The following is a 12,520-nucleotide window of genomic DNA, read 5'->3' as shown; positions in this document are numbered from 1 at the left end:
TCCCGAAACTTTTTCGGTGTCGCATTTCCCCCTGTTTGTCAAGAAGGGAGAGGTTTTAAGTCATCAATTTTCGCAATCGTTTTGCTTTGAGTTATCATGAAAACATAATGAGACCTGCTTTTAAGTCTCTGGAGTTACCACATTCTAATGAGGCAAAATTTTGACTCAATATGGTCTGAGTTCTCGTAAGCGACCTCCTAGGCTTGATATTTTGGGTGATCGCTTACGGGAGGTTCGACTGTATGTACTTTCACTCACATTTCACCATTTTGATTCACATGTACCTTTTTCCCCAAAAAACTTCCAGAGCCAAGGGATCGTTACACTGCCTGTAGTTACTTCTGATTGGACTTGCACATTCAAACTACTCGGTAATAATCGGTAAACTACTCGGTAAATAATAGGGAGCTTAAGCACGCGCGTTTTTTTGAGACGTGGCCGGTAACCGGAAGTGAGCTGTTTTCCCTTTTAACTTGTCTTTACACAACTACATTTACACTGCTGAGTATCTTTTCTCCATTAGAGATGATTAGTGTAAAATTCTGGGAGACACCGCTGTCCTGGCACGCAAAAGGTTCTCTTCCGGTTGCAGTCTGCCTCTCAAAAAAAGCTCGCTAATCTCTGGCCACCGTCAAAATGCATTGGTTGTTTTAATTTGCAAAACATTTTCACCTTGGTCTCCAAAAACATTCACTTTGCATCCAGTCCTCGGAGGTATTTCCGACCACAGTCGGACTAATTGGTTGTTCATACTGTAGTGCAATAGCATGCGTTGACTGCCACTTTCCAGTTAAAAGCCCCGGTTCTTCTTTCATAACAACGCCCGCTATTCTTACCGAAATTTTCCTCTTGCATTTTTTTGTGTTAATCAGCGTTATCAAATGTTTCTCTGTCACCTAGCACGTAAAAATATGGTAAAACGAGCTTTATTTTTGCGCAATCACGCTTTTTGGTTGCAAGGTGTCACTGGCATCGACCGCTGCCCTTGTTTTTATTTCGTTTTCCTTATGGCATTTTCCACAACATTCTGTTCTTTGTCCGCCGCAAATCTTTAAACTCTCCACATTTGATCCCACTTGTGTCTTGTCTGATAACAGCGACTTTTCGGTGTTTACGTTCTTTCTACTCCGAGCAACAGGCCCTTGTCTGTTAAGCTCATTCTTTACAGTCCACGGTCCTAGGCTCGTATTTGCATAAAAATCCATTGGATAAACCATCTGCCATTCAATTTCTTGTAACACAACTGAAGCCTGTGGGATAAAACGGTCAAGTTAAACGTAAATGTGGTTTAGGAAAGACTCCAATGGAGGTTTCGATGTCGCTAGGTGGTTACACACTCTGTAAATTACCAAATAGTTGCTTCAGTCCAGTTCGGTTTACTAACGGGGCTTGAAAGAGCACTTGGTAGAGCAAGTGCAGCGAAATCGCGCGGTCATGGGTTCGAATCCCGTTGAAGTGTGGATATTTTCGAACTGCCGTAACTAACCTTCATCGTTTATTTCCCATTTTGGCAGGTCGTAGGATAGGACAAACCCCCACCCTTCGAAAGCTGCACTACGAAACGAAAGATAAATTAACAGAACGGGTCATCACAGCGAGTTGTCTCCGTAATGCCGGAGCCGAAAGATGAAATTTACTCTAAACTGCTATAAATTACTATAAACTACTATTATTATTAAAACAATAATAAAATAAATTAAATTCAGTGTTCGACACTAACGCTTGCTCGATTGCCCGGGGCAAGCGAAATTTATCCGTGGGCAAGTAAAACAACTCTAAGACTTGCCCGATTGGGCAATCGGAATTTTGGTTTGTTCGACAAATATTTTCCGGAACGATTTGATTTACAACGAACTAAGTGCCTAGTAATATGACGTAGTCACAGCAAATACGATTAAAAAAAATTAATGTTGCATCTCTGTGCTGTCATTTATTTTTCTGTTAAAAATATATTGGTACAATGTACAAACCTAAAAACAGATTGGAAGGAGGAACATGTTCGTAGCCGCCATCTTTCTCGGCGCGAAAGGAATGCTTGCTACAATGCAACCCAGTTTTCGCGCGGCCAAATGCGCTACGATCAATCAACTTTGAAAGGCTTAAAGAACATACTATTGGACAACTGGCATTTAATTCAAAACCAGCCTAATTTGAGAGAGATATTCAAGGAATCTCCATTGATCTCTTATACAAAAGGAAAATCGCTTAAAGATATGCTTGTCAAAGCAAAACTGCGTAGGAGAACACCACGGTCACACAGCAGGAGTAGCGCTGGTCTGTCAAACCCATTTTACACACAGTTTACACAAAATTGACATTTTTACAAGCCTCCTTTTTGGTTTTAATGGGCAACAGGTCTAAAGAGGGTGGGCAACCGCTAAAAACCATGGGAAACCAAAAAAAAACAAAACCGGTTGCCCAAAGGGAAATTAGTGAGAAAGTTCGTGTCGACCACTGCCATACTGTAAAAGCGACACTGAATATTTACTTGTCTAACCTCGTAAGGTGATAAGAGTGGTTTGGGAAAGGCATAACCCCAATCGATTGATAATCTTGGACAAGCAACCTGTATCCACCTAGAAGAGTAAAAGAACGGTAGCTTAAGAAAATGAATAAAAACTGCAAACAATGCAATGTGTCATTTCTAAATGGTCACATTCGAAAAGCAGTGAATGGTTCAAAACATTTAAGAAATAGTGAAGAGTACAAATGGCGCCGAATGGAACACTTTAATGAAAACCAATAACGTGGACTTGAACATCCTTAGAAGTCGAGTGTCCCTCACCCCCTTGGGGAAATCATTTGTTGGCTGACGATTTCGTGCGAGTTTTCTTCCGAATTTTTGTTAAGTAACCCCTCTTCGCACAAACCCGCCCATAGGAGGTGATTACTTACGAAAAACAAAAACCATGCAAGGCAGTCAATATTTAAAGACAGACTACCTGAAAAATTACCCAAAACTCTTAATTCCATGAATTAAATGAGAGGTCAAGTCAGTCAGTAAGGGGCTGCCGGAGATTATCCAAATAACTTACGCATCCACATCCTCAAATAGACGAAGCTTGTCTGGAAAGATCTCTGACATCAAAACTATCACATAGTTAAGGCCAGCTTTAATCAACCTCTCTTCCAAATTCTAGAATGAAGAAAGATGAAAATTTGTCAAAAGCTACATCAAGTACTTGAGACAATGTTGTGATGCTTTTTGTTTACGTAAAAAAAGGGAATTGAAATATTAAATAAAAAGATAGGCTTAAACAAATAGTAGCGTACAGTGAGAATCCGGTTTAAATATCTTCTAAGGATCGGTTGAACTTACTACAGTTCAGAATTTTCTGGCAAAGATGCCAAACTGGTAGGTACAAAACACAGGTCACAAGTCACAATTCCCAGGTCATTATGTTGCAAACACAGCCGGAACAACCCTGACCGTTTACCAATGCTATACTGGCGTGTACGCGGGCACCAAAAGATGTTGAAACAGGTTACATGTGATGCTACTTTCAGATTAGCTCTTGTGTACCAAAGACTTTTTCAGCATCAACCGCAAGAGCTGTTAATTACATAATGCATTGAACTTTAGTTCTACATGTTACTAAGGATTCAAAAGATCACAGATGCAGCGGTGAGGTATCTTTCACTGTAAATTTAGGCTATGGCTTTTTTAGAACTTTTATACAGCTCCAGCCAGCTTCGGTAACCAGCTAACACAACTCATTGAAGCATAATCTCAATGGCTATATAATCATTAGAAACCGTGTAGTAACTATACCTGTAAGACCTTGGGGCTTCCTTGTCTTCCTAACGTGCTGAGAATGAGCCCATATCTCCTGGCATTTAATGCCGTATTTATTGCTTCTTTTCGAGCTTTGAACATGGCGTCAATGTCGTAATATTCACGGGAGAAGATTTTGCTGTATGGGTCATACCTGAAATAAATTGTAAGCAACCTTCCATTTAATCCATTGTTCTAAGTAACCTTTAATAATTTGAAAGGGGCACTTACTCGTTTAGTTTACTAACATAGAGAGGTATTTATCACTTCTCAAAGGTTTTGGGGTTTATTTTTCCAAATATGGCCGACTTTCAGAAATATTTGAGAAAATGGATTTCGCGCTCTCCCTGGCCAAAAATTGGCCGAAAAATTTGAGAAAAAATAGCATTGCGAAAACGTCCCGGCGTCAGTGATTAACCTCATATCTTCGGGAATTAGAAACGATTGTTAAAAGAAGAAGTATGTTTGTCCGTTTTTCGGTTGTAGACTATAGCTGTCCCCTCGAAAAACATATCTTTTTATGCAGATTTGAAAATTGCCGTTGTAAAGCGAGCTTAAGTCTATAATTGCAAAGTGACTTTTCGGCATGTGGCCGGGGTCGGATCGAGCTCATCTTATGGCTATGAAATGTCCAAAAGCTATTCTTGCACGGGATATAAATATTTGTTTGGGTTTTTCAGAGAGCGCTTTGAAAAACGCCACGAAAACCTGCGAATTTTCCCTGAAATTTGAACTAATTAGCATATTGCCAAAACACTGACATGTGAGCGAAAAGTTAAACTGTTGCTTTAAAATCTAGCTTCCGATTTCAAAATATTGATTTTAAGTTTTTAATCCACTGCGATGGATGTGGTGATAGAAAAATATTTACGACTGATGTATTATACGACAAATCACATAATAATTAAGTTTAATAACGAAGACTCTGCAAAGGTCACCAGGTCACATCGTATACTTTATTAGTGTACAAAATATTTCATGAACTATAGTAAATCATTCCTTGAACCTGAAATGAATGCTTTTCTATAAAACCAGTAATTGCATGTCCTGAAAATGTTCCTGTATAACTATACGGCCTGTGTCTTGACGTTTTAAATACAGTACGAGACGCCCTGATTCATGCTGTAACGCATGTCAAGTGACTATTTTTTCCACGTGAAAAGTGTTTGTTAGCTGATGCACGGAAAATACGCGCAATAGCCCTTTTCACGGTTAGTTTTTCTCATTTGCATTACAATGTGGATTCGTTGGCCTCAGTGTTAATAGGAATCTTGCTCGGAACGGAAACAACTCATAAAAATTATTTGCTAAATGTCCATTTTTCTAAGTATTAGGCAAGCAAATGCCCGAATCTGAAAAGAATGCTATTTCCAGAGATTCTAATGTAGTAAATTGGTCACGTGCTGTCAGCAACATGCGTAACGATCCTAGCATGGAATAGAAGCAGTGAAATTAACAACTTTTGATCAAGAGATCTATTTTTGGCACAATTGAACAGTCCGTCTTGAAAGTGTCATGGAGAACAGTACGTGTTCATTTCTTGCCATTGTTGGGGGCCATTGCGGTTCTGATACGAAAGACAGGACTGGATCAGTAGAAATGGTTCCATTGCTTAGCTGCAATCGAGGCATTTCAAGACACTAATCATTCTTTTCCATTATCGGAATAGAAAACGAAGCAGAGCTTTTACTGGCGATAGCATCAATCTTTGCACCACGACGAAATGAAGAAAATTGGATTATATGTCCTCAACTTCGTGCATCTCTGGGCGTCAGCTGGAAACGCAGTTCTCCTAAGTGCTCCATACCAGTCAGCCTGTTAAAGCACAAAGCAACATCTGCCAAAAAACCGAAAGCAGAGAGAGGACTGAGTAAATCTGGGTCTCAGCTAGTTTTGGAGACAGCAATTTTTCTTCCAGTCGGTGCAGGCCAGTCATGACTTTTTTACGACAGTTACGTTAACATAAGGTAGAAGAGTGAGCTTTTTATATCCGATTTTATCAGGATGCTTACAACGACAATATATTATAACCAGTCAGCATGGGAGGTCAAGAGGCACAGATGAAAAGTAGATGGCACGTGTTTGAAAGGAGTTGAAGCAATAGCATTTCAATTTCACAGGAGTGTGTTCTAATTGCCGTAAGCTTCTTGGAGAAGCTGAAAACAAGACCGCGGCCCAGCTGCCTGGTATCGAAAGCGAAGTTATTCTGCAAATGGGAAATATGTCACTGGTAAGTGACTGGTAAAACGGAAGTTACACTAACTGAGATTTTTATTCCATACTAGGCTTTATTAGAAAGAAGCTATATTTATTGGACTTATAAATATTGCATACAGGTCCACGAGGGGATTGCATGGTCCCCTTAGCGGTGCAAATTCTGCTAATACGGATCGCTAAGAAATAGTTACAATCGGTAAATTGCTTTTCCAAAACATTTCACGAAAGACAAAAATTTCTTCTTAAGTACAAATACCGGTATATTTCCTTTATGTCTGGGGAATAATTTCAGTTCAAATTTCACGAAATCGGCCAGGAAAATGCAAAAATATGCTTAACTATGGCGTGCGCGCTTACCGAGAATCGCAGCATTGTTTTAAAGGAGTCATTAAGATAAGAAATTTAATGAACTAGCTTAGTTTCGAAAATTTGGTTTTATCAACGGAGTTGATAATGTAAATTAGTTTCGGCCGTATTTGGGAATATTAGTCGAGTTATTTTTTTTGCAAGTTTATGGACCGAGCCCCAAACTTCCCAAAAATAAATTGACCTTCCCAATACAGACCTCACGCTTGTTTAGTGACATGTATTAATTAAGCAAGTTTTCAATCACACATTTATTGCAGGAAAATTCTATCGGGGCTACGCCAGTGGCGCAAAGTACGCCAGCTTCCGTGTATTTCCAACGTCCAGACGCCAGGGGGAAGCTTGCAGCCTGAGGGTCGATGACTCTACGCCTCTGACCAAACTGAACGAATTCTTAAACAGCAGGGATGTTAGCCCAGTTAGGAATACTGTAACTCTTCCATGGGATGAAGCGAGTGAAAGAACGCGTCGTCGCCATCTTCGCAAGGCACAACAGGCAGTAGGCGCTGTCTTGGAGGAAGTTGCGCCCAAACAATCAGAAAAGTTGTGGCATTCCCTTGTTCCATCTTTGAATCAACTATTCTATACTGACAGTGAAAGCGAGGATGAGGATGTGGATAACGTGCTCATGAATGCTCTGACAGAGTGCTACAGTAATGCCAGTGCTTGGGACACCCGGCAACAGATTCTTTCGATAATGGCGGACAAGGTCACTTTCCAAACTCTAAAGAAATGGATACATGATCTTACTAGATACAGATTCAGTACTGCAAGAAAGCATAGAATGCTTCACGGGAGAAATGTTCCACCACCACAGACATCCCACACAAAATTGTTCGTGTCACTCACACAGGTCGACCACTTCTTGGATTTCATTACTAGTCCTCACGTTATGCAGGATTTGCCATTCAGTGAGAAAAGCATCACATTGTCAACGAGGTTGTGACAGTTCCCAACGTTATCCGTATGTTAACCTTAGAGTCCATCGTAAAGCAATACCTGGCATATGCAGAAGAATCCAATTTTACCCCTCTCAGCCGCAGGACTCTGTTAAACATTCTTTCTGTTTGTGCGCAAGGTGGTTACAAGGTCTAGCCTACATCAGTTCGGCAGGAGCTCAGGCCTTTGAGGATCTCACCGATGTAGCAAAACGCTTGGGAGACCATCTAATGGGAATGACTTGAGCTAAAGAACAACGAGAACGCCTCATGTCTGCTAAGCACTACCTGAAAAGTGTACTGAAAAGCCTGCAACTGTGATTTACAGGCTTCTCTTTTTCATTAATTGACCCCTAAACCATCCAACAAGCCTGTGTATCAGACGCTGTATTATTTTGACGTGATTTCTGACAAAGCCAGGCTAGAGGCTTGCATAAGACCAAACGAAATCAGACAACGTAGGCTGCAACAAGCTCGTTCCCAGGGCTTTTCCCTTAGAGACTGAGAAGCCCTGGAAACCAGGATGAGGCTGAAACTAAGTTAACTCTTGACAACGCCCATCCACCTCTGACTCCTTGAAAATCACCCCCATGAATGAATCGATAATTAAGACAAAAATACAATCAATCAGTAGGTAAAGACGATGATTGATGATCTAGTCTTGAGCTTGTCCTGCGTTTGTGAGAAAGAGGGAATCAAGATGCGATACACTAACTGCTATTAGCTGCTTCTGTTAGAGGAAGAAATGAATAAAATAATAATGAATTTCGTAACATAGCAGGTGCATGTGTCCAAAGAATCAGGTGTCGCAGACCACTGCCGGTGGTACGCCTTGTTTGTTGTGACCACCAACATACAGATCAATGCGACCGCTGTGATGCGATGACAAAAGCTCTTTTAGATATCAAAAATGCCCTCGCAATGATGACAGGAAGGAAAGGAAAGGAAAGGAAAGGAAAGGAAAGGAACTTTATTTAACTATCTAGTCGCTCTAGCGCTGGAGCACTAATTGGGGACACTGTAAACTGAAATTAACACTGAACGTAAATCAAGTCAAATGTTGGTTTTTGAGGAGAGGGGAAACCAGAGTACCCGGAGAAAACCTCTCGGTGCAGAGTAGAGAACCAACAAACTCAAGCCACATATGACGCCGAGTCTGGGAATCGAAGCCAGGCCACTTTGGTGGGAGGTGAGTGCTCTCACCACTGCGCCATCCCTGCACCCCTAACAAGAGAACATCGACGCAGATGCCAAGGAAGAATTAAGCTTTATTGCTGACCACCTGATCTCCACATTCAAGCTTGGAAAGCTCATCTTTTACGCAGCCTCAATCAGGATCAGGCGCGTCTTGATGTTATAGACGAGCGAGATGAATCAAGTGTACTTCTGGTTGAAGACTGGGCAATGAAGTTGTTGCTGCGCAAGTACCGTGAAACCCAGCACGACTGGTTCGGCAAACGTGGCCTTTCTTGGCACGTTACTGTGGCCACGCGTAAGATAGTGGCTACTGAACAACTACAGATGATGACGTTTGTTCATGTATTTCAATCATGCAGCCAAGACAGCAACGCTGTGTTAGCGATCAAGGAAGATGTCATCGGTAAACTTAAGGCAATTATGTCAACTCTGAAAACCGTCATTTACAGACAAGACAACGCTGGGTGCTACCGAAGCGGATCAACGATAATCGGCGTCTCAAAAGCCAGTTAATTCCACGGAGTAACAGTAAAACGACTTGACTTTTCACATCCCCAAGCTGGGAAAGGTGCATGAAATGGCAAACCCAAGAACCTCTACCAATGTCAAGTTATGAGCGGGGTGTCGAACGTCGAATATGGCAAAGATTGTATTAAACATGGAAGGCATATGGTATTGGACCTGGTAAGACCGTCAAACTAAGCAAATTTACCAGGAGTAACAACGAAACTCCAATTCTAAGGCTATCTAGATGCAAGGAAGACGTAGTGGTAGATACTTTTACCTCCCTCCAGTGGCGAGCGACCAAACCTGAGCTGATGTCAAGTACAGACGAGTCACCGGATGATACAGCTTCTTCCCAGTTCTTTTTCTGTCCTGAAGAGGGATGCATGAAGTCCTACCAGCTGTTTGCTGCTTTACAACATCACAACCAACGCAAACTGGAACGTGAGACCTTGCTAGAAAAAGCTGTTCATGGCTATGCAGCTAGACTGGAAAAGCAAACTGCAAGTGTTCCACAACTGCAGCAGTGCGCCGAAAGTCGTAGAGCACCAAATCGGTCTTTGCTTCCTATGGGATAGGCCCTCAAGACCAGCCAGTCGTCAAGAGCGCGATTTACCGACAACCAAAAGAACTATCTACTGAGCAAGTTCCTTATCGGAATGCAAACAGGCAAAAAATTGAACGCTTCTTCAGTTGCCCGTTCAATGACGAGCGCAAGAGATGAAAATGGTGACCGCTTGTTTACCAGCGATGAATTCTCGACGGGCCAGCAGATCGCAAGCTACTTTTCCTCTCTGGTATCTAAGCATGCGCTCCAAAGCAGCCACTCCTCCCAAAGTGAGTCTGATCACGAAATCGCAGAACCTGAAATGGTTTTAAGATACTTGAGGGGAGAAGTTCTTGAAAACGTCCAACCTCTCCATCCCATCAGCCAGCACTACAACTTATGTGAACTAATGGCTCAAGCCAAACTGTCAACATTCGCGATTTCAATGCTCAACAAAATATGCAACCACTTTGAAATCCCTACAGGTGATATAAAGGGAAGAAAGAAAGACCCCTACCTGAGTCGAATTGAAAAGCTTTTGAAGAAATGTAGGTGCTGTTCACCATAATTACATGTATCTCTTCTCGTTAGCATTGTATAATGTGGTATCAAGTAGAGAAAATTAATGCATAAACATGACGCGGTCACATTGAGGCTGCAAAATTCCAATAAAATAGAAAAGAACGGTTTTGTAATGCACAAGCAAGTAAAAATTTGCGATACAAACGAACGACGTTTCGGAGTCGTTATGACACCATTTTCAAGTTGAAAGAAACTGTCAGAAGAAGATTGATATTTCACGCAAATAGTTTCGCCCGGATTGAGTCTGATTGGACATTTAGAGATGATGACAGGTAAAGTCTGCATACGAGCCAAGTGGCCCATCAGGCTGGAGGTTATCCCGGTTTCCATGGCATGAAGTAACTAGGAGTATTTCTACTCACCCCTGGATGGGATGCCAGTCCATCGCAGGGTTACCCCCAGCATTTCGCCGGTATCCATTTATACACCTGGGTGGTGCAAGGCACCGAGGGAGTAAAGTGTCTTGCCCAAGAACACAACACAACGTTCCCGGCCAGGACCCAAACCCGGACCATTCCCTCCAGAGTCGAGCACACTTACCATGAGGCCACCGCGCCCCAAGATGGTGACAAGTCTCTATTAAATAAGTAACATTTCATGTACTAAACAATAAAAGACGGAAAACTGTTTGGCGTGTTTATCCAAACGCTGGTGTAAATGCCGCAATGTATAGCCGGCATAACTTGCACTGCACAAGTCCCATTTAAATTTAGAGACTAGACGCTACTGACTTACAAAAGGTGGATTTTGCTCTTGCACTTTAAGCACTTGCGGCTAATTAGAGCTTCGTCACCATCTCCAGTGTCCATTCAGACTCAATCCGGGCGAAATTATATGCATGAAATTACATGTAATAGATCTTTCCCGCATTCCAACAAACAATGGTGCAGAGTTGAGGTCAGGGTGGACAAAATTACAGCAAATGTATGAAAATGTCCACCCCAACCTCGTTCCCCCTTCCCCCTTACAAAAGATCCCGAGCTAAGATCTGTATTAACTTATCGACATTTACCTACGTCCACACATGGTATTTAAAATGGAAATTATCGCCATCGAAAAGGATGGAAGAAAAAAAAGTGTGGTATTTGCAAGTGTTTCCAGCGAATAAATCACTATCCAGCAGATAAACACAGCAAAACCGATTGAGTTATCCAGTGGATAGTGATTTATCCGGCGGATAGCGCTATCCATCGTTTGAAAAACTGGGGTCTGGTCTCGAAAATTCCACTTTCAAGGCTGTGCGTTACAGCCGTTTATCAAGGAGCGTCACGGACTGACGTTACCCTGACTTGAAGTTGTGACCCTTGACTAAATGAGCCGTGAAGTTACTTTCCGTAAACTGAATCTGGACTGCAGCATCAAATGGACAACAACTATCAACAGCTTGACGGCATGTAAAAGCAAGTTATCGTTTTTAAGCTGTGAAGTAGAGTTTAGTGCAATAATTTCATTCAAAACCTGCGTTTTCGGTTTAAATACATGTTTGCTCGTGAGAATCAAGAAAACGGGAACATGCAAATGAGATCAAATTTTAATGAAACTGCGCAGATTTCGAAGGCAGTTTATAAAGCGCTCGCTTAAAAACCCAGACCAATTTTTATATGCTGTGTAAGGAGAGGATTTAGATACGTTATAAACATTATGAACTCCATTGAACAATGGCCACATATCAAAAAATCGGATTGTAATTATAAAGTGAAACTAGATTTGCGAAGACTGCGGTGAAACCCTATCAAGGATTGTGCTTTCTCGAAGAAAGAAGCGTCATCTAGAACTAAAAAGTAGGCATAAATAAACTGCCAAATATTCCTCCTTTTAAATTAGTTACTTTTTCCTGATGATGCAAAACTCATTAATACCTTTTTAGAAATCCAAAATAAAGATGGGTTTCATTATTGACCGTGGCCGCTATTTTAGAATTTTGCTCGATATTTCTGTGCATTCGCTCTTAAGTCTATTTATAATAACAGTAGTAGTTGCATCCTCGTCTCGAAGAGGCGATGGTTAGCGCTGTGGATTTGGGCAGGATCTTGTTTGACTGTGTAGCCTGATCTTGGAGTGGCAGTCTCTGTTGCAGGTGGCACAGACATGCATTGTGGAACCGCGCGCAGAGGCTGCGCGTTCTTTCCTCGCCGCTCTCTTGCATGTAGCTTGGACTCTAGCATTCGCTTCTGCCTTCGAAACCCCCGCTTTGATACATTGAGGGCAGTGTCTGTGACGATGTTCTGGGTTGAGTATAGCTTGAGATAATGCTCCACCCAACACTGCAGCTACATGCTCTGATCAGTGATGACCTCGCCAGTCTGATTTGAGCAGGGCTGTTTTGAAGGTCATAGGGCCGGTGGCAGATGCCCTCATACATCCTCTTTGCATGGCCACAGTCCGCTGCTAGCT

The 12,520-nt window shown here is 41.9% G+C and overlaps 1 protein-coding gene across 3 annotated transcripts in view; it reads right to left on the bottom strand.

The window, feature by feature from the left end:
• Positions 1–267: 267 nt before the first annotated feature.
• LOC138045752 (2-(3-amino-3-carboxypropyl)histidine synthase subunit 1-like) overlaps positions 268–12,520 on the bottom strand; it is a 45,399-nt gene continuing 33,146 nt past the window's right edge. For all 3 annotated transcript variants that reach the window (XM_068892359.1, XM_068892361.1, XM_068892360.1), the window contains 4 exons: positions 3,773–3,929; positions 3,036–3,136; positions 2,498–2,576; positions 268–1,250 (listed from right to left, as the gene is read on the bottom strand). In XM_068892359.1, the coding sequence (XP_068748460.1) occupies positions 927–1,250; positions 2,498–2,576; positions 3,036–3,136; positions 3,773–3,929 (661 nt within the window). In that variant the 3' untranslated portion in view covers positions 268–926. The remainder of the gene's footprint in view (positions 1,251–2,497; positions 2,577–3,035; positions 3,137–3,772; positions 3,930–12,520) is intronic.

The sequence above is a fragment of the Montipora capricornis genome, chromosome 4 (genome assembly GCF_036669925.1).
Source record: "Montipora capricornis isolate CH-2021 chromosome 4, ASM3666992v2, whole genome shotgun sequence".
NCBI lineage: Eukaryota > Metazoa > Cnidaria > Anthozoa > Scleractinia > Acroporidae > Montipora > Montipora capricornis.
The sequence above is the reverse complement of the archived record's forward strand: the minus strand, read 5'-3'. Positions and strand labels throughout refer to the sequence as shown.